At 34.9% G+C, this 23,916-nt stretch overlaps 1 protein-coding gene across 2 annotated transcripts in view; it reads left to right on the forward strand.

Moving 5' to 3' along the window:
• LOC112050630 (tachykinin-like peptides receptor 86C) overlaps nt 1-21,433 on the forward strand; it is an 86,373-nt gene extending 64,940 nt beyond the window's left edge. The window contains exons 9-12 of one of the 2 annotated variants that reach the window (XM_052884609.1): nt 4,001-4,197; nt 4,722-4,846; nt 13,918-14,109; nt 16,907-21,433. In XM_052884609.1, coding sequence (XP_052740569.1) covers nt 4,001-4,197; nt 4,722-4,846; nt 13,918-14,109; nt 16,907-16,932 — 540 coding nt within the window. In that variant the 3' untranslated portion in view covers nt 16,933-21,433. The remainder of the gene's footprint in view (nt 1-4,000; nt 4,198-4,721; nt 4,847-13,917; nt 14,110-16,906) is intronic. The other variant, XM_052884610.1, reaches the window with a different exon arrangement.
• Nucleotides 21,434-23,916: the final 2,483 nt, after the last annotated feature.

Consider the following 23,916-nt stretch of genomic DNA (forward strand, 5'->3'; position numbering starts at 1 on the left):
ATTCTTAATAGAATTGATGTGTCAACAACTGCTTCACAGATCGATGTCGCTTTATAAGTGCCTCTTGTATTAGAAGTGTACTTGGGTGGGGTAATCACCGTGACTAACCTAGATATACGTTGTTATAGATACTCAGACTAGTTACAGAAGGACCTGCTTGGACGTTACTATTCTGTCAAAGTATATGATCAATGATCTAATGCGATTTTAAAGGTTGTCTAGAATCGGTGTTTCATAGTTTTAATCGTGTCCGTCGGTTACAGAGCTCCGTAAAAGTACCTTTTTGTTTAGTTGGAATGGTGTAAAAAACTATCAATAAATTTTAATTTATCACAGAATTAAGAATGATACAGAATGCGTCTTTACAAGTCACGCGGCGAGGCGTAAATAAAAACAAACGTCACGCGTCTGCTTGAAATCCGCATAATATACAAACTTTTTCATTATTTGTATTTCAAGATTTAACACTAACAACAATTACGTAAATTGATATGATAATCATCACACTAATATTATAAAGGCGAAAGTGTGTAACTGTGTATGTTTTATTCTTCATTTGCGTTGCGATTTTACTAATAGGCTATGTTTCTTCTCGGAAAAATCAAAAGTTTCCGTGCGATTTGTAAAAATCTGAATTCCACGCGCACAAAGTCGCGGGCGTCCGCCAGTTCACTGATAAAGTCAATTAAATAATAAAATCTGTTTTTGTGAACACTTTTTAAAATATTTAAAAACATAACTCGCCGTTTTTCTTGAATAATATTTAAAATTACTTCGTGCTTCGTGTCGTACTGAATGGAGAACGTATTCGTTTTTGAATTTGTATTTGGAATGCCTGCATTCCTGCCGTGTTCCGTACCCTCTATCTACCTATTATTCTTTAATCTGTGTGTCATATAAGCTCATTTTCCTCAAAGTTCGTGAATTTGGGTGCGATACTCGACCTTCAATAAGTATCAAAAAACAACCATCGGTTTGTTATTTGTTTACAAATAAGAAACTCTGAAAAAACTTTTTCAAAGTGAAATTCCTTCCGAAAATAAATCGCTGAGTCTGACCTGGATGTTGGGTGTAGGGTAATATTAAATGTAATCAAATCCCCTCTGAATGCTAGAGACGGTATCTCAGTGGGGAAATGGCCAATTTTCCGTATATCTAGGCATTTTACTGTAGCCGAGTTCTTCTTTTTTCATTTTGTCGAGGGTGAAAATAATTCGGGTAGGACCGAAAATTGGCTTCGTTGAGGGAATTTTGAAAATGTTGACGTTGCGAAATTTCAAGGTGACCTATGTAATTGAATGAGTTATTAGAGTTTTTTAACCCTAGGGATTTCATCTATTTGCCTTTGTAATTTCAACGTCTTGAACAATCTCACATTTTTGACTTTTTTATTACAATACTGACGCAGTACTGAGCATGATAGATTCAACTCGGTCAATTTAGGATTTTATATTTCCAATGTTCAATCATTTTATCAATAAATCAGTGTAGGTATTTATTTAGTGGGTATAATGATGCAAAACGTAAATGTATCTTGTCTATTTGGCATGCAAATTACTTTATTCATCATCATCATCATTATCAACCCATATTTGGCTTACTGCTGATCACGAGTCTTCTCTTAGAATGAGAGGGTTAAGTCAATAGCCCACTACGCTGGCCCAATGTACATCAACCCTTACTGCTGACCACGAGTCTCCTTAGAATTAGAAGGTTAGGTCAATAGTCCACCACGCTGGCCCAATGTATATTGGCATTCTCACATGTAGAGAAATAAGAAAATTCGCAGGTATGCATGTTTCCTCACCTGGCCATTATAAAAAGTCAGTGACATAGTTCAGCGAGTCGCGAAGCTCAAATGGCAATGGGCAGGCCACATTGTTGAAAGAGCCGATGGTCGTTGGGTCCCATGGTGCTAGAATGGCGATCCTGCACCGGAAAGCGCAGTGTTGGTTGACTCCCCACTAGGTGGACCGAGGACATCAAGCGGGTTGCGCAGCTCGAGACCGTTTTGCTTAGAAATCCATGCAAGAGGCCTATGTCCAGCAGTGGACGTCCATCGGCTGTTAATGATGATAATGATGATGAATAAATACCAAATTAGAGAAAAGGCCAGCTGTACCTAGTAGTAGTTTTAATTTTGTTCTTTTTTTATAATAGTTAACATAGGACGTTTAGCTCTGTGCGTGGCAACACCTGAACTGGGTCCTTACTGAAAATCTGTGCTGCATACTTTTTTCCTATGTGGCAAAATGCTGAGTTAGGGTCTTTTTCTAGGTTATGCCACATATTGCAAGGCATTCTTCTTTTATTGCTCCACTGTTTACGTGGACAAATTAAGCTATGTAATAATTTAGAATTTAGAATGTAATATCTAGCATTACTTAAAAATAAAGATCATTCTTTCTTTTTTACCTACTCCATGGAGTACAGTTGGCCTTTTCTCTTTTTACAATGGTAAACCCGTTTAAAACAAGATTGAAGACTGAAGTTTCTCATATTTCAGATCAATACGGTATAAAAGTTGTAAGGTCGAAGCGATAAATTAACAACCTTTTTTAACGTAACTTGATGGAAATCCGAAGCTGAGTTATTTATTGCTTGTTAAATATAAGTAGTTGGAGATTTATGTGCCTCAGTATTGACTATAATGGATTACGCCAGAATATTGTAATTCTGTTGCATACGATTATTATAATACTGTAGTGCCCGTTCTCGTCTGAATACGGTTTTAAAATATAGCATAATATTTAGTTATTTAGTTTTCAATCAATAAAATTATTTATACAATTAGGGTCAATAGTTTAGGTGTAAAAAATAACAAACAGATTTAAATTTATTTATTATTTATTTCAAAAAAAGGTTGTTTGTGTTTTAGTGTATAAGCACTTGAAAAGACACAGTTATCCTGAAAGCACATACAGATTATTTAATTTAATTTATATTTATTACTGACGCCGCGCGGTTTCACCCGCGTGGTTCCTGTTTCCGTAGTAATACGGGGATAATATATAGCCTATAGCCTTCCTCGATAAATGGGCTATCTAACACTGAAAGAATTTTTCAAATCAGTCTATATTAAACAAGCAAACAAACAAACTCTTCTGCTTTATAATATTAGTATAGATATCAACGATATTTATATTAGTAGATATAAAACTAGCGCGTCGAAACAATGGCAAAAAGAGGCATCCAATTGTCTTAATTTCTTTAAGTCGCATAGTATAAAAAACTATTAAATATTCTCTTCAATTTCGAGTTGTGTGCGTTTGGAACACTTTTTGCGATAATTTAATAGGCATGTAACATATGTAATAGTATAAAATATCGTTGATGCATTTACCGTTTTTATGTTATGTTTCTATAAGGAGACTAGCGGACGCCCGCGACTTCGTCCGCGTAAAAATCGATGTCAATTTTCAACCCATATTTCACATTATATTTTGCAAGTTTTATAACTTATAATAAATAGTCCACTTATCATTTTACATTTACAAATGTATTTGGAAAAATTAAGGACTTTCCGTACAAACTTTCTACCCCTACTTCACCCATTTCTGATTTTGTTTTCGCTACAAAAAATATCCTTTTATCCTTCTACGTATTATGGTCTCAAATCGTCTTAAGTATAATTTGAATTCATTCTGTAGTTTCAGCGTGATGCCCGGTGAAAAAAAGGCAGACAGACAGACAAAATATAGAAAATAGGCTTCAGTATTGATCCCCTACCTTTACCCTACTCCTACCCTACCCTTTACCCTACCCTTTACCCTATCCTTTCCCTACCTCTTGGATAGTGCTAGGATAGGGGTAGGCCCTACCCCTACCATTTACCCTTTACCCTATCCTTTCCCTACCTCTTGAATAGCGCTAGGATAGGGGTAGGCCCTACCCCTACCCTACCCCTTACCCTACCCTTGTTCTACAACTACTTAGTATAGATAAATAGGCTATTATTCTTATTATATATTATTTATAACTTCTGTTTTTATGCCGGCAGGTCGTGAAGATGTTTATCCTCGTGATAGTGATATTCGGCCTCTGCTGGCTGCCCTACCACTCGTACTTCATCTACACACACTTCAACCCGTCGATCATGTACATGAAGTACATCCAGCACATCTACCTGGGCTTCTACTGGCTAGCCATGGCCAACGCTATGGTCAACCCTATCATTTATTACTGGATGAATGCCAAGTATGTACTCGTATTAAGATCGCCTTTTAATTTAAATTTTCATGCCACAATAGAGCGTATAACTGATGTAACTATAGTGTCAGACGTATCTATCAATGATACGGGGTCCTCGGACTACAGGGGTCCTTTACGAATGTAAGGGAAATGCTCGTATGAAATGAAAAAATAGTAGTGTAATCCAAAATATCACTTAATCTGGTGCTTCCTCCAGGAGACACCAGACTTCACACACGTAGACATATAAGAATATTAACAGGTATTCTAGTTTCTTGACAACGTTTTTCCTTTGCCGTTCGAAGCACGTGATGTTTATTTTCTTAAAATGCACATAATTGAAAAATTGGAGGTGCATGCTCCTGACCGGATTCGATCCTACGCACTCTGAATCAAAGGCAGAGGTCACAGAATATATTTAGTGGTGTTGAATATATTCGATTTTACCTCGAGAATCGACAGACAATTTTGTTGCAGAATTTGGGTGTGATGCATCTCCATATCTAATTCCTCTGTGGTTTGTTATGTAGGTTCAGGTCATACTTCCGGGCGGCAATCCTCTGCCGCTGGCGCGACACGTGTTTCCGCCGCAAGAGGCCGCTGCCGGAGTCGCCGCCTGAATACGTCTCGCAGTCGGGCAGCAGATCCCGTTCAGGTTTTTACTCGTTGACGTAATTATTGTTTGAAGTGATCATTTCTTTGATAGCGAATTTAGAACGATCTCCTTTTACGAGGCTTACAGTTAGTAGTAGATTCGAATTAGAAACGATCTTCTAACGTTTAAAAGATGATGTTATAAATAAATTCAGAGGGCCTAGTGGCAGTTTGATACTGTTACTGTCACGTAACGTAAACGTGAATTTCTAAGGAATTCAAACAGCGCCATCTAGTGGCACCACTGCACAACTGTTTCAATTCCATATAAATTTGCGTTTACGTCAACGTTATAGTAACAGTATGAAAATATTGAAAACTCCCACTCGGCACACTGAACGTTAAGCAATATATTGCATGTAGGTTGCCAAAATAATAACCTGGCCAAATTATTAACAGTTTGGCCAGGAGTTTTTGAGGCAACCTACTTGCAACATATTTTTTTATATACTAATTTCGATATAAAATTTACATCCATTACACAGATGGGTGAAGGTCGTTTCTCGGATCTTAGACTAAGTAGACAAGCCATAGTAGAATAACCTGCGCTTCAGTTTTAACTGCGTAATTTTGATTGTACAGTTTTATCAATCAAAATCATTGAAACTGTTTAACTGACGGACACTACACACTAACAGTATAGGTGAGTGGTTAGACTGTTCAGTTAAAATTGCGCAGTTAAAACTGAACGCCTGTAGCGTGGTTAACACTGCAGCTCCGAACAAAGTACCAGAGCAGCAGAATTAATAAAGCATTTGTATATTCCGAGTACGCAATATTGTAAGTAACTAAGGTGGAATGAGGATATCAAACGGCTTGCAGCTAGCCACTGGATACAATTGGGTATAAAGGCAACTTTAAATCCATACTAATATTATAAATTGTAATAGTAGGTTTGTTTATTACAATTTCATGCAAAAACTACTTAACCGATCGTCATGAAACTTTGTACACATATACTTGGAGGTATTACTACTAACAGATGATAGGGTTAGGGGTAGGGTGAGGGTAGGGGTAGGGTAGGAATATTTTAATAACGATAAAACAATGTTTGCCGAGACAGCTAGTAAATAATAATTATAAATACGGTATTTTATTGTGGGGCAAGGCTGCCGATATACAATCTATATTTGTACTTCAAAAAAGAGCAATTCGAGCAATATATCAATTAAAATCACGCGAGTCCCTTCGTCAAAAGTTTAAAGAAATAGGTATACTAACAGTAGCCTGTCAATATAGATATAACAGTATAGTATATGTAAGACAAAATATTAATTTGTACAAACGAAAAGGAGATCTAAACCCACGTCTTACTAGACACGGGCATAAGTTAGTTATTTCTGCACATCGTCTCCAAAGAGTAAAAAAATCTTTTGTAGGTTTGGGTGTACTCTTCTATAATAAGATCCCCAAGACTGTGATGGACCTGCCAATGCATAGCTTTAAGCAATGTGTTAAAAAACATTTACTTAGTCGAGGGTACTACAACATTGATGAGTTCCTTAATGATAAAGAAGCTTGGAGGCCGTTGGATCAGCTTCCACCTTCACACAGGAAGTATAACTATAAGAAATGTAAACAGTAATTGTTATCAATTGTAAATTATAATACTGTATGACTTTTTCAAAAGAGCAACTGTTGAGTTTCTTGCCGGTATCTTCTCAGCAGGACCTGCCTTCCGAACCGGTGGTAGAATCTTTACAAATAGTCAACTGACGTGTCAAAAGTGCTTGTAAACTGAGCCTACTTGAAATAAATGATTTTTTGATTTTGATTTTTTTTGATAAAATAAAGAGAATTTCGAGATAAGAACATCAGGAGGTACAAACCTAAGATTTAACAAAAAGTACGATGTTAAAATTTAATTAACTCAAAGTCGTTAATTATTCGTTTAGGGTTATAGACCGGGAGCCTGCATATCCAGACATACCTGATTTTAGGGAGATTCAGCCCATATTCTACAATAGATAAGTGTTGTATCCAATTATTGACGTATTGTATCCAATTATGAACGTAATATCAGGGTAGTAGAACAAAATGCACGTAAACTAGTTTAGTCTTAAGTTTTTATTTTAATTCTCATGTTTAAAAAGTGAATTATCAAATATTATTGTGTATAATTTAAACAAATTAACTCAGGAAATATGATAAATATTGAATCGTAGTTATTTACATCTTTTTTGCCGAGTTTCAACATCGATCAGCTGTGCCGTGGTCGGGCGCTTGTGTTGACATTTGTGTTTAGTGTTTCAAAATCATTTTTAATAGTTATGAGAGACTTATTTATATATTATAATGAGTAAATTGGCTAGTGAATGTTCCGCTTGTAAGTCATTAGTGCTCGTAACGCAAAAGCGCATTAAATGTACAAAATGTCTCGTTATGTATCATTGGGAATGTGTCACCTCCGACTCAAACCAGCCGTCTCGAGTAAACTGGGTCTGTCCTGATTGTGTTGCCGCTGCTCGTAAGGGCGGAGATAACTCTAACACCCCTGTGCGGCAGACCAGACCCGTGCTTGAGGTCGACACAGTTGTGACAGCGTCCGAGGAATGTACCCAAATGTGCAACATAAACACGAACCACAGCAGTGATGTTATTTTAATGGAAATTCGTAATCTCCGCGCCGATATGATAAGACAGTTTCAATTACAAGACAAAAAGCTTGACTCTTTCAATATTGTACTAAGTGATCTTAAAGAGAACGTTTGCGATCTCAACTCCAAACTGTCTACAATGCGATCGGAATTTGACGGCGTCGTATCGACCATTGACGTACTGCAAACGAACTCTCAACTATATGAAACTAGCCTTATCAAGCATAAAGAAAATATTAAGGAATTGGAATCATCTTTAAATGAATTAAAAACATCTTTGAATTTTATTTCTTCTCAATACGATGACATGTCGCTTGACTTTAAAAAACATATGAATACTATGTCTGAAAGTATGCGCACTTCGGACAATGTCGAACAGTTGACTGAATTGCGTTCGAAAGTAAATATGCTTGAGAATATATCCAGAAGTCATAATATAGAAATACAATGTGTTCCGGAGAGTAAAAATGAAAATATTCTTGCCTTAGTAAAGAATCTGTATAGCAAGCTCTCATTACCGTTTTCAGAGGAAACTGTTTCTTTTTGCAGTCGTGTTCCTAAAATGAACAGTAAATCGGCTCGACCTCGCAACATAATTGTCACGTTACCGAATTCTAGACACCGTGACCATGTCATATCTGCTGCTCACCGGTACAACAAACTACACCCCAGCGACATGCTTAACTCACTGGACCTAGGAGTGAATGGTGAAAAAAGAAATGTTTACATCGGAGAACATCTTACTCACGACTGTAAATATGTTTTTAGTGCTGCGCGTAAATTTAAAAGGGAGAAACAATACAAGTACGTGTGGGTTCGCAATGGGAAGGTGTTTCTACGTAAAAATGATAGAAGTCCCGCTCTGTATATAAAAAACATGGACTTCTTGAGTAAATTATAAATTGTAACTCAGTAGTAGTTATTATCTGTTAGTTATTAGTACTTAGTTGGTAGTTATAATTTCCTATGTTTTTTTTTTTTATATTTATATACTTAAAACTTTAATTTAAAATGTTAGTGTTTTACCAAAATGTAAATAGATTTCGTAGCAAATTAAATGATTTTTACCTTAACTTGTTAAATTGTAATTATGATGTTATCTGTTTAACTGAAACTAATTTAGATAGTTCGATTGACAATGCTGAATTTGTAGACAATCGTTACACAATTTTTAGGTGTGACAGAGTTGGTTCTAACAGTCATAAACAATCTGGGGGTGGAGTTTTAGTCGCGATTAAAAAGGAGATTCCGTCTCATAGACTTTTTTATTTAGAAAGTGATTCTGAATGTATCTGGTTATCTTTAGACTTAGGGAAAAAAATTACTTTATGTTTAGTTTACCTCCCTCCGGATATATCTATCGAAAGACTGCAGAGATATTATGATAAAACCAGTGATTATGTTTCTACACATACCGGAAATCTCATTATATTGGGCGATTTTAATACACCTTCTATGGATTGGATTGGCGATGCGACGAAAGCAGTGACTCCTAATTGTACATCTTATGATCTCAAGTCTCGGCTATTGATTCAGTTAATGTCTCTCAGTGGATTGAGTCAGTATAATTATATAAAGAATTCTAAAAACAGAATCTTAGATCTGTTTCTTACTAATATCTCAGACGTCAAACTGTTACCAGCCAATGCATTATGCAAAGAAGACATACATCATCCTTCTTTTGAAATCACTATTAAGTTTTGCGCTACTAATTTTCTTAAAAATAACAAAAGCAATCCGGTTTTTAATTTCAATAAGTGTGATTTTGATTCTATTAAAAATAATTTAAATAATTTAAAATGGGAAACCCTTTTATCATCCGATAATGTTAATGACTTGGTTAAAGTATTTTATGAACAGTTGATGGCCATAATAAAGAAAAATACGCCTTACAAAAAGCCAATTAATAACAAACAACCAGTATGGTTCAGCAAACCACTGATTAAGTGCCTTAAAGAAAAGCATAAAGCGCATACTAAATATAAATTGTATAATAATCCCAGAGACTACGACACATTTTCTCTCCTCAGATCTAGGGCTCAAATTTTGATTAATGAATGTTATAATGCATACACTGACAATGTTGAAATGTCCCTCATGTCTTCCAATAACAAACTTTTTTGGAATTTCACTAAAAGCAAACGTAAATGTAATACATTGCCACAGACTTTGAGTTATGATAAGCGTATTGCAACAACAGGTTTCGAAATATGTCAGCTATTTTCAGAATACTTTGCTACGGTATATGTTGAAGATGATAATAAATCTACACCGATTTCTGACTATAGTAACAAACAAATTAATACTTTGAGCAAAATAACTCTGACAAAAATTGATGTCTTAAAAAAGATTCAATGTTTGGACTGGAACAAGGGCCCGGGACCTGACGGGATTCCATCCTCATTTATCAAAAGCTGCAGTAAGGAACTAGCACTACCTTTATCGTTAATTTTTAATAAATCTCTAAGTACTGGTTGTTTTCCTGAATCATGGAAAATTGCTAATGTGATCCCAATTTTCAAAGCTGGTACTAAAACGGAATGTTGTAATTATCGCCCAATATGCATATTAAACTGCGTCGCAAAAATTTTCGAGAGCATTGTTTATGATTATATTTATTATTTATTTAAGCCACTAATAGCAACGCAGCAGCATGGGTTTGTTAAAAATAAATCGACTGTTACTAATCTTGTGGAATATTCAAACTTTTTAATAGATTGTTTAGATAAAAAGAAACAGGTGGATGTAGTATATACTGATTTTCAAAAGGCTTTCGACAAAGTTAATCATCGTTTACTTTTCCAAAAACTTGAAAATTATGGAGTTCATGGTGATTTGCTCAGGTGGATCATATCATACGTCACTAACAGATCTCAAATTGTTGCGGTGAATGGTTTTCTTTCAAACCCGATAACTGTGCCATCCGGAGTTCCACAGGGTTCGCATCTTGGCCCTTTGCTCTTTGTAATATTTATAAATGATATTACTTCAATTGTTAAAAATAAATGCCTCCTTTACGCAGATGATTTAAAGATATTTTGTGCTATCAATAATGTTCAAGATTGCACATCACTACAGGCCGATCTTGATTCTGTCAATCTGTGGTGTAAACAAAATGACATGTTCCTTAACGTAAGCAAATGTTTCGTGTCCGTCTTTACAAAAAAACATAATAAAATCAAATTTGACTACCACATAAACAACGATATTCTATCATGTAAGGAAAGTGCTAAAGATCTAGGTATAACTTTTGATACAGCTTTAACATTCAAGCTACACATAAATAACATTATCACGAAGGCCAACCAAATGATGGGATTTATTTTCAGGATTACCAAAAACTTTAAAAACCCGTTAAGTATTTTGCATCTCTACAAGAGTCTTATTCGAAGTGTCATTGAGTATGGTTCCCCAGTTTGGTCTCCTTATCAAAAAACTTATGTAGATTCAATTGAGTCTGTGCAAAGACGATTTTTAAGAATACTGTTTTATAAATTCAAAAGGGAATTGATTAACCTTTCTTATGCTGACAAACTAAAGTACGTTAAACTAGATTATCTGTATATTCGACGTAAGCTTTCTGACTTGATATTACTTCACAAAATTATTAACAATGAGACTGACACCTCAATTTTATCAAAAATTAGCATTATTTGCAAAGTACCCAGTCGCTCAGTTCGCAAGTACAACGTATTTCCTACACCTTGCTGCCGTACGAAAGTTGCTAGCCATTCCTCCATTAATCGAATTTGTAACCTATTTAATTCTCTGCATCAAAATAATAAAGACATCAACCTTTTTAATTCTAAAACGATCTGCTTTCGTCGTAACGTTATAAACTCCCTGCGCAGGGAAGTTAATGATTAAGTGTAGGTACTTTACTTTATTTTTTATTTTTTTATATTAATTTGCTCTTTCTTCTTATAAATTTTTGCTTTCTTTATTTGCTTTCTTTATTTGTTTTATTTTTTGTGTTAATTTGTTTTATTTTTTGTGTTAATTGTAGTTTTTATTGTTTTATAGTGTTTTGTTTTTTCTACTTATATCCTAGAATTTCTGTGTCCACTGTACAAGCCAATTATTGATGTTTATGTTTTAAATCTGTATTTCCTGTATTACCATTTTTTTTATTATTTTATGTAAATTATTTTGTGTGCATAAATGTTGTTGGCCTGTTTAAATAAATAAATAAATAAATAAATAAATTATTGAGTTTAGACCGTGGTGGTTTTGGAAGGTAGCAGGTTTCAAGGGGATCCTAAATTGTTCTAGTAATTTTTGTGATGTTTGTTCCAAGGTATCATAAGGAGTCATTCCTCCAGGCGCCCAACCCATTGCGTGGCAATTCTTCTTTAGATACCCAAATAGGTCTATTAAAAAATAGATGGATGCCTTTTGGAATGTTGGTGTTTGGAGATATTATTTCAAATATTATGCCGATGAAAGTGCAAAAAGAAATCGCTTTATGCTTGGACTGTTGAATGTTTGAACCCTAGAAACATGCTATTTTCCAAAGCCATCACGGCCCAAACTCCATAATTAACTACCGTATTTACTTATATTACGAACATGGGCTGACTTTGTACCAAAAATGTTGGTAACGGCAAATGAATGGAAGAGCATCGCTGACTTCTTGGAGAGAGTCAAGGCAAGAGAAAAGGAGATAAACAGACATGAAAAAGACAACAATGTTTGCCATGTTAGACTGAAAAGTGTATATACGGACAACAGGGTGACAAGAGGGGTTTTGGTCGGTAAAAGTCCGGCACTACCTTACTCAGGTGATGGACACCTTAATGAAGATTTTCCATTCTGTATGTGAAATGTGGGCTGATAAGCTTTCCTAAAATGAGATATATTTAGCTACCATTGGCTCTTAGTCTATTAAGTTAGCAATTATATTCCCTAACAATATCACGTGGCAAATCCAGCTATCGATTTTTCAGATCTCACTTTCATTATACAGACTCGTTATCCACTTGAGATTTTGGCGCTCAATTATTTCCAAGGGTAAATTTGATATTAATTTCCTTGGCACGTTCCTCCAGAAAGAATAAAAATTGTTACGCGACTTTCATGTTATGGTCATGATTTGCATTTCTAATACCTATTTTAGATGTTCGTTATCAAATGGCTTTTCATATATTGCTAGGTACCTAAACACAGGCGAATAATGCACCAGCACAATCCCTTTTATATCAATCTGTATCCATGTGGCTCGTCGTCGTCGATTCTTTTTCTACAAACGTGTCGATAGTGAATATCACTCCCATACATTATTTAGTTTTCGAAGCGTTAGTGATCGTAGAAAGAGAATTGAAGTTCCACATAGCTACATAACAACCTTATCTCAAATTATTTGTTTAAATTCGGCCCTAAGTACTTGTACATATGTTTTTTGTGCCTAAACCTAGGACCTCAAGTTCAAGAGAGGTAGTCCATCATGCTCAAGAGTATGCACAAATTTTTTTTCAAGTCAAACAAGCCAACTCTTGTATGCGATGTTACGTGTTCCTTAACCCTTACCAGATGTTGAGTGACGATTCAGTCTGAGATAAAAGCCATACGCTTTCTATGCAGAAACGCTTTTATGCGATATTGAAACTCTAAATCCCTAAAAAGTTCTACTAATTACTACTCATTGAGCCATGGCCGATGCCTAAGCACCACTAGACCAGGGCCTGTAGCCATGTGGCATGTCGATTCTCTTTCAACAATCGCAAACGCTTCGAAAACTAACAAAATGTATGGGAATGACATTTGCTATTGACATGTCACGTGATCAAGTTGTTGATCGGATCTGTCATCATTTTTATAAATTTATGAAGCGTTAGTGTTTGTAGAAAAAGAATAGTCGTGCCACATGGCTTTGGGCCAAGGTCCGAGCCAATTTAGAGAAACCTAAATTGAATTGAGTTTATGACGGCCTCCGTGGCGCAGTGGTATGCGCGGTGGATTTACAACGGAGGTCCTGGGTTCGATCCCCGGCTGGGCCGATTTAGATTTTCTTAATTGGTCTAGGTCTGGCTGGTGGAAGGCTTCCGCCGTGGCTAGTTACCACCCTACCGGCAAAGACGTACCGCCAAGCGATTTAGCGTTCCGTTACGATGCCGTGTAGAAACCGAAAGGGGTTGTGGATTTTCATCCTCCTCCTAACAAGTTAGCCCGCTTCCATCTTAGATTGCATCATCACTTACCATCAGGTGAGATTGTAGTCAAGGGCTAACTTGTAAAGAATAAAAAAAAAAAAAAAGTTGGACCAAGCTCAACCTATTAAAAACCACAGCATCAACCAACTATGCCAAAGATGTCAAAATATTACCCACCTGAAAAACACACAGAACACAGAACAAACACACACACACGTTCCCAAACGCATCCGTCGCAAAACGTCCGTACCGTTGTGGGTAACTATAGGGTTTGATTTTACTGTTGTTCGATAGTTAAATACAGTTCTGTGATAATGTTGCGACAGTGTTCGCCTCCACAGGTGTCGAGGAGCCCAGAAGCTTAAGAGGAAATGCAGCAGTCGCATGGCCGCGCTCGTCATACCTGGCGCCCGGCCTGCGGTCGCAGAGACCGCCTTTGCTTGCTAGCTGTCCGCGGTCGCAGAGACCGCCTTCGATTGCTAGCTGTCCGCGGTGCCCGCACGGGACCAACTACGATGGTAAGACTACTGAAAAAACAGCCTGTCGTGACCAGACCTATCTGATTTTGTAATAATGCCAGCTTAAGTGCTTTCCATGATATACGGGTGAAGCACAACATTTACACAACTCCAGGGTATTTATTATTAAGAAGAACTCTTATCTTTTGGCTACAATAAGAAATTTGAGTTCCAGTACTAAATATATAGGGTGAGAGCATAGGTCGTTGCCTGTTATTATTAGGGTATGTAGGTAATCATTCTCATGCGGAGAGGAGACTTGTGCTCAGCAGTGAGCCGAATATAGGTTGATAATTATGATGATGATAATATAATCGCACTAATATTATAAAGAAATTAAATATCACGTGTCTCAAACGGTGAAGGAAAAACATCGTGAGGAAACCTGCATACCAGAAAATTTTCTTAATTCCCTGCGTGTGTGGAGTCAGCCTATCCGCATTGGGCCAGCGTGGTATTGGCCTAACCCCTCTCATTCTGAGAGGAGACTCGAGCTCAGCAGTGAGTCGAGTATGGATTGATAATGACGATGATAATGATGATGAATTAAGATCAAATACCGGGTGTGTATATCACGTACGATAGCTTATGAATTTATGATTCATTTTAATTAATATTCAAATCTTCCCCACCCTCTAAGAACATTTCTTCAGCGATACCAATAATTGGTTTTACTTTTTATGTAAAAAAGATTTAGTTATCTAAAATGGTGGCTATACTATTACGATAAGCCTACTGAATGTTTTGATACTGTGAGTTCTCCATTTCGATATTTTCGTAAAGATGTTTTGGTAACTGGATGTTGAATGAATTTCTTTCTAAGACAATGTTTGTGTATATAACTTTGTAAGTATAACCAATTATCCGAAGGTTAAGTTAAATAAAAAAAATAAAATAAAAATTATTTATTAATCACACAGTTGGTTATACCTTTGCTCTGAAGGTTGAAAAAGGAAAGGCAAAACATAATTTGTGAATTAAAAAAAAATAAACTATTTGAACGTACTGTCTACCTTTTAAAAGATCTTCATTTGACGTAGCCCCAATTTACCACGTACTGACTATCTTTCAAAGCTTTTGCGACATCTTGCAGAGTATGAAGATCTTAATATTAATTAGCCAACGACTTCGTCTGCGTGAAATTTTTCACACTTAATTTTTTGCAGACCCCGGGAGCCATGTATTTTTCTGAAATAAAAATAGTACATGTTCTTATTATTATTATTAGAAATTCAAAGTATCTCAATTCCAAATTTCAGCCAAAAAAGCCAAAAGTTTTCGTGAAAGAGTAACAAACGTTAACAAGTAGGTGTAATATGCACTTGTACCTATCATCATTATTATCATTAACTCATGTTAGGCTCACTGTTTAACGAGTATTCTCTCAGAATAAGATTGGTTAGGCTAATAGTCCACCACGCTGGCCCAATGCGAATAGGTGGACTTCACACACAGCGAATTAAGAGAATTCTGAGGTTGGTTTCCTCACGAAGATTTCCTGCACCGTTTGAGGCAAATGAAAGAAAAATATCGTAAATATTACATATTATTAAGAAATAAATACCTTTAAATTTATTATTAGTTATTGAAAAATAGCTATGTCTTCTCAAGTGGTATTTGATACTAAAACACAAACGAGCTTCCTACAACTAAGTTTCGAGAATTCCATGCGAACGATGTCGCCGGGCGCCCGCTAGTTTGCAATACATTTAGTAGGATTCTAAGGAATACGTATTGGTATTACGTGGCTATACCAAAATGAAAAAAAATATAAACGTGTTCTTGGAAATTATACTTTTAATTTTTTTTCGTCTATAACCCCAGGAGGTCGCGAGAAATTCTCGACCTGTAAAGGAGTCGTGTATTCATAAAGTTTGAAAAACTTCTTAAAGTTGGAAAATTCTTAGTAGGCGCCCGGAGTTTCACGTTCAAAAGTAAAGTTGGAAAGTAGTTAAATGATGTTCGATTCTGATTATTCACTAATTTATCTGACAATGATCGTTATAAAGTAAATTTAATCATCACACTAAGCCCGCAATCCAACAATAGAGTTAAGTGGTGACCCTATTAAAGCTCAATTTTATATAAATTAAAAGATTAATTATGTATTTTTCATAGAGTAGAGAGTTTTCAATGAAGGGTGATGATTCATAATCATTATCATTATCATTATCATTATCATTATCATTATCATTATCATTATCATTATCATTATCATTATCATTATCATTATCATTATCAACCCAAATTCGACTCAATGCTGAGCTCGAGTCTTCTCTTACAGACCTCTCTTTCGAGAGGTGTTAGGCCAATAGTCCACCACGATGGCCCAATGCGGATTGGCAGACTTCACACACGCAGATAATTAAGAAAATTCTCTAGTATGCAGGTTTCATTACTATGTATTTCCTTTACCGATTGAGACACGAGATATTTAATTTTGTTAAAATGCACACAACTGAAAGGTTGGAGGTGCAAATCCTGGGCCGGATTCGAACCCACACTCTCCGGAATCGGAGGTAGAGGTCCACTAGGCTAATGATTCATAATGATGATGATGATTATGATATTTGTAGTGTTTTTGTGTATACAAAATAGAAACCTAAAATACTACATACACTATCTCATGTACATTGGTAGTGGGGGCAATGAGTCAGTCTGTCACCAGCGTTCGACCTGAGTGGTCGTGCGCGGTCTGCTTGCCTTACCAGTGTAGAGATGAGCCAATGTTTAGCTTCTCTTATAGTTAGGGCGAGGGTCCTTACAATATTAATTATATTTTTTCTTTCTGTTGCAGCATTCATCCACGGGCGTAAAGTGTAAATAAAATAGTTTTGTTTGTAAAAGAGACTATTCGTAGTTAGGCTGTGTCAAATTCAATTTATAAAGTCAATAACTGATTTTGTAATTATAATTATTATAAAATTTTACAAGTTTATGAATACTTGTATGTATAATAAGTAATTATTATAAGTATCTTAAAACATCTAAACTATTGTTACTGAGTTCATTTGGCTATATTTTTTTAATGTCCAGTTGGGGGGGGGGGGGGGGACTTTGGACCTCCTTCTCCAGCTCATGGCGACGCTCTTGATTGTGAATGCTGATAATAAACGATAACAGTAGCAACTAGTCAGCAATGGTACTTAACCTTTTTCACCCGCCCGCGACACCGTGACTAACACGTGTTTGTGGTTTTCGCAATAGGAATGATAATAGTTTTTAAATTGTTTAAAAATTAAGAGTATAATAATATCGTCTCTGAAATCAACTACGCGCAGGTAATAAGTAGACTGCACATTAAAAAAAAACGCGTGAAGCTTCAGGCAATTACCGGTGGGTGAAAGTTTTCAAAATTAAGTAATTAATACCAGATGTCCTAGATGGGCCAACAACAAAAGCCCAAAGAGCCGCAGGTTGAGAAACTAGTGTATACTTTTCGCCTGACTAGTTATAACGTATACCTAGTTGGACTTCACTGATTAAATACTTTCTAACAAAATATTTCATACTTGTCGTTTTTGTAACTAACATTTCTTTAAAATATTTCATACTTGTCGTTTTTGTAACTAACATTTCAACAAAATATTTCATATTGTCGTTTTTGTAACTAACATTTCAACAAAATATTTCATACTTGACGTTTTTGTAACTAACATTTCAACAAAATATTTCATACTTGACGTTTTTGTTACTAACATTTCAACAAAATATTTCATACTTGACGTTTTTGTAACTAACATTTCAACAAAATATTTCATACTTGACGTTTTTGTAACTAACATTTCAACAAAATATTTCATACTTGACGTTTTTGTAACTAACATTTCAACAAAATATTTCATACTTGTCGTTTTTAACCGACTTCCAAAAAGGAGGAGGTTCTACGTTCGGCTGTATGTATGTTTTTTTTTGTAATTAACATTTCAATAAAATATTTCATACTTGTCGTTTTTGTAACTAACATTTCAACAAAATATTTCATAAATGTCATGAAAGACATTTAAATTTTAACCGACTCCAAACTGTTTTTTATACTGATAACTGTAAATTAAAGGTTTGCTCCTACCGAGATTAAGCCACGAAGCGAACTACGCGACCACGACCACGTGGCCACAACCATCACTGACCTATTCGCTAACTTTGTGACTAAATTTAGTGGATATACACGAAAGGGGAATGCCCACTGGCCCATACAACGTCTTTTGTAGCTAACTTTTTTTGATAAAGTAATGATTTCAAAGTCAAATTATCAAGTTTTTTTTTACATATAAGTAAATTGCCGGGTGGTTAAGAGCGCGCAGCGCGTCGGTACGATATGGATAAAATTCGAAGCGCAAACGAGACGCCGAATTATGACTTTCACGTGAGTGAAAAGCACGGAGCGATTGACGCGCGACGCAAATTTTATGACGTGAGCGAAAACCATTTTTACCTAATTGCAAGTAAATTAAACAACATAACGAAAAACAAAATGGCCTTGTTCAAGATATATACCTAATTTTATTAGATATATACCTTATTCCTGAGATTGAAAGCAAAATGTGAGCAAAACATGTATTTTTCAAAAAAAATAAACTATCGAGAAAAGTTTTACAAATTGTGTATTTTGTATAGTCATAACGAAGCTAACAATTTGAAATATCATTTACTATATAGATATAAATATCAGGCTCCTAACTTTTCCAGAATCTGAGAATCCAGAACCATTTATAACCACCAAATTACATATTGCACACTCTTAAGTTAGGCCAGTGCCGGGCGGATTCCCTTTAACCATCTATGGTATGTTAGGCTATGTTAGTAATTCTCAAGTCACGTGATTTCGTATTCAATAATAATTTATTGTTGCTAACTGTTAAAAATTACTAACCAGTGTATTTGTCATTGTGATCTCCGTGAATAATTTGGGATTTACGGAATAAGAAAAATGCGTTTATTATTGTGTTACAGAAGGTGGGAGAAGTAAAATAATATTTTCACTGTACACAAATTTATTCGATAACAATTTCAGCATAGCTTCCGCTATAATGTTAATATTACACGCTGATGGTAGTATATCAATGAATCTGCTAAACAACCCTCTATTTTATAATATTTGCAAAGTTAGTGTCTACTGTTGGTAGCACGAATATGTTAACAATACAAGTACGTTTTAATAATAGTTCCGGAGTATTATTATACAAACCAAACGTTATAATTCTATCTAAAACACATTAATAATTAAAAGATATTTATAACGATCGTAAAATAATATTAAAATATCGAAACACAAAGTTGAGAAATTAAATACAAACTAAATCATAACGTGACGTCATAGTTGTCAAGAGTAAAAATAACCAATGATGAATTTATATCATGTAAAATAAATAATTATATTTATATCAATAATTAATAATAACCTCTCCAGTGTTCGGATTGATAATCATTGTTACTTAATTAAATTTAACTATAATAACCGGAAGTCATAAAAGTATGAAATGAAATGACGCTACTATACGCTAGGCGGCGACACTTATCTATACGAAATAGGCGGGAAGCAGGTACTATTTGTAACATTCGGCCATCCTGAAGAAGCCGTGTCCCACGGCGTTCTGGTAACACTCTGGTAGCTCCCACTGGACCATCAGTTATCTGGAAAGAACAGGATCCAGCAGTAATTTGAAACTGACAAGGTTTTGATCAATATACATAATCGAAGTGCCATCATAAAGCCTAATTCGTTTCTGGTAATTATGTTCATGGGTCACTTAGACTTCAAACCCAAACAATAAGTATATTGTGCTATCTATATGAAAGAAATTCAGAAATTATGATAAAACAAAAACATCGCTATTAGTACTTCCAGACAGGTACCTAATCTGGAAATACTTATTTTACTATAAAATCACATATTTGAATTTTATCTGCATATTAGTTACTAGGTCATTCCGACTTCAATAAATATGAATCACTAAGATAACTTGAACTTTAATCAAAATAACTCGGACCAATTCAAAATCAAAATCAAAATCTTAAATCATTTATTTCAAGTAGGCTCAGTTTACAAGCACTTTTGACACGACAGTAGACTATTTGTAAAGATTCTACCACCGGTTCGGAAGGCAGGTTCTGCTGAGAAGATACCGGTAAGAAACTCAACAGTTGCTCTTTTGAAAGAGTCATAGAGTATTATAATTTACAATTGATAACAATTACAATTTCTTATAGTTTTATTTCCTGTGTGAAGGTGGAAGCTGATCCAATGGCCTCCAAGCGCTTTTATCTTTATAGGAACTCATCAATGTTGTAGTAACCTCGACTAAGTAAATGTTTTTTTTAACACATTGCTTAAAGCTATGCATTGGCAGGTCCATCACAGTTTTGGGGATCTTGTTATAGAAGAGTACACCCAAACCTACAAAAGATTTTTTTTTTACTCTTTGGAGACGATATGCAGAAATAACTAACTTATGCCCGTGTCTAGTAAGACGTGGGCTTAAATCTCCTTTTCGTTTGGAATTCGTTCGTTCAATTTAGGTAAGCACACAAATACTTAGGTATTTCACACAGACAAAAACGTGTGTCACACAGACGCAGGTCACACAGACGCCGGTCACACAGACGCAGGTCACACAGACGCAGGTCACACAGACGCAGGTCACACAGACGCAGGTCACACAGACGCAGGTCACACAGACGCAGGTCACACAGACGCAGGTCACACAGACTTAGGTCACAAAGTCATATATCATACAGACATATAGTAAAAGGTAAGCCATAGTCGAATATATAGATATAGACAGACGTGAGTCGCATAGAAGTGAATCACTGACGAGTGCCACATAAGACAGAAGTCACGTAGAAGTAAACCAAGAGGAACTGAATCACATATATCGCCACTTATGCATAAGTCACATAGAGAGAATCTTACAATAATATTGTTTCAATTGTGCGTTTTTTTTTATTTAGAACTGTGAAAATCAATGTTAATTCTCGACTACCGTATATGAGGACATCTGTAACTTCATTTTCCTCCCTATCTACCAGATCAATCTGCAAATACGTAGAACTATTAATCTTGTTAATATTACAAGAATATTAACAAGAATGAATATAATTTAATATCTGTACTTATTCACTACCACATTCTATCAATAGACGAACTTTGAATTAAATTAATTGAATCTGTAAACTGCATCCCATAAGGTCTTAGCCCCCACACATTATAGTACAAATTTTATACGTACCGACCTCATGTTACGCTTTAGAAATCTCTTATGATTAGATTTTAGTATATAAGTACATTTATATTGTAGTTTTCCCAAAAAACATATGTTTCCAAAATCAGTAATTCTCCTATATCTATAATAATAATATGTGGGTACGAAACACCATTTTCATTACAGACATATTTTTGTTGATATAGCTATTGTTCCGTTTATTGTGTAGGTCTTGCTCTTGTACCTACATTAGGTGGCTGTAGTTCGCGGGTTGGACAAACTGACATTCAAACATTTTTATGACTGAACATTATGATGAGCTTACTGGAATAAGGAGTATTAATTCCTCGTGTGATATAGAAAAGTGTATCGTCTCACGTTTTTCCACTATCGGACATAATAACTACTATTTACTCGAGCCATCTATGATCGTTTAAATTTACACACACCTGACCAATAGCATACATAAAGTTCTATAGCATTAAATATAACCCTGATTTACCATTCTTCAACAAACTGTTAAATTACGGATAGTGGAAGCTTTACTCCATTATTATAAAGTAACTAGCTGACCCAACCAATGTTGCTTTGCTTTAGAAGTTTTACTACTAATCACCCTTATCGTTTAAGGGTATCAAAAATGTATAACAACCTTTTCTCGGACCTACCTAATATTATCTACATATAGAACTTAATCAGAACCGGTCAAACTATTTTGGAGGATTATAGCAACTAATCATATTATGATAATTTTATATGTAAAGCTAATCCAAATGATATTATTTATTTACCCATTAACTTTTAATCTTTTGATAGTATATAGTGAACTGAAAATTGTAACAGGAATACCCTGACTAAAACACATTTTTGTAAGAATAATCAATTGATACAGTTAGCACCATAGTATAAATGGTTCCCTAGTATTTACAAAAGACCCCTTAATGATGTAGACACATATAGTATTCAAATAAATAATTAGAACTCCCTTTAACTTTAGGCATACGATAACTTTCCATAAGCGCATGGTACACAATACTGCATGTATTTTTTTTAATATAAGAAAAAGTAAATCTTTATATTTTTTTCACTTATTTAAAACCTCTGGTATTAAGTACTTGAATATGATATTTTTAGCAACTACTACTAATTGTTAAGTTTTAGCTTAATTAATCGGTCTCAGTATAGTTTTCTTATTTAAGCAGTTATTTTAACTAATATAATAGTTTTGTGTATAGGTGCGATAAAAGTTGTAATTTTCGTATTGAATTTGAAACTAGATGGCCCTGAGCTACAGTAAGATGCGGTAACTTTGGTGTGTTACTTAACCTAAACTAAATGTTGAATTGTGATTAAGGGCTCTTATGTTCAGGGTATAATGCTTATCATTTCTCATCGCGAAAAGAAGACGACTCTGTTCAGTTAGAGTTAGCCGTATACCACTGTATTCTAATTAGAACTCTAGTCTAGAGTTAGAGAGCCAGCTTGAATTGACAATTTTCTTTCTTTCCTGGCTTATAAGTATCTTATTTGTGAACCGAAATCCTGAATAGCTAGCCACCCTTAAGCTAGGAGTAAACGAGGTAATAAATTATATTAGAACTAAAATAGCCCGTTGAGCAATTGATAAGTACAGACAAACCCTAAGAGCAGATTTTATTATTTATCAAATCTACATCAGCTAAATCCTCGAATTATATGATAGAACTCTTCTTCAGAAGTTACTTCAATAAAGTACGCGATAGGCATACCTAATTATCACGTCTTGGCTAGTACCTACTGATTCTAATTTACTATAGCGCTATTAATGAACTCTGTAAACGCTTTACTGTCATAAACGTCAACACCAAGTAATATCAAGTATTTAATTTTTCTAATTTTAAATGCTTTGAGATGTCCTGTCTGACTGTAATAAAAACTGGATAAACTGAATTCTGAACGAATACTATAATTATGATTAGTTACGATAAGTTGTTATATTTCATGAACAGTTTAATATGGGAGTATTTTGTAGGGTGATATAATAAGCAATAACATTTAATAGCTAATTGTGCAACCTACCGTACAAGTAATTCAATCAATAATATTAAACAATCTTACTTTGCCCGCGGTTATTTAACACTTTTATGGAATACTTTACGAGACTCTTTTGATATCGGTATATGTTAATTTGGTTGTTTTAGGTAACATGGCGTTATGAACGGGATATTATTTATTTTTACTTGGCAGTTGGATGGATCTAAACATAAAAAGGTTTTATATTAATATTTGATATATTATATGCTGTTTTTTTTTTACTGTTTGTGAAAGAGCTCTATTCACTTATCAACTTCGCCAAGGAGAGCTATAATTTACCCAATTAGCTAAACAGAACTTTGTACAAAATGCCTGTTTACTTTTTATTATTACTCAAACAAATCAATAAAATGTAGCTTTGGTAAGAAGTCATACATTTAAAATAAATCAACTAAGGTTATAAACAGTTTTCTTGCTAGAAACTATTATACGACTGCAAGACTTTTGTACAGGACAAGATTACTAATAGGTATTTGAATCAGTGACTAGTTGTACCAGCAACTTGATCATTTACTGCCTTCTATAAAATGTA

This window comes from Bicyclus anynana, chromosome 12 (genome assembly GCF_947172395.1).
Source record: "Bicyclus anynana chromosome 12, ilBicAnyn1.1, whole genome shotgun sequence".
NCBI classification, from domain to species: domain Eukaryota; kingdom Metazoa; phylum Arthropoda; class Insecta; order Lepidoptera; family Nymphalidae; genus Bicyclus; species Bicyclus anynana.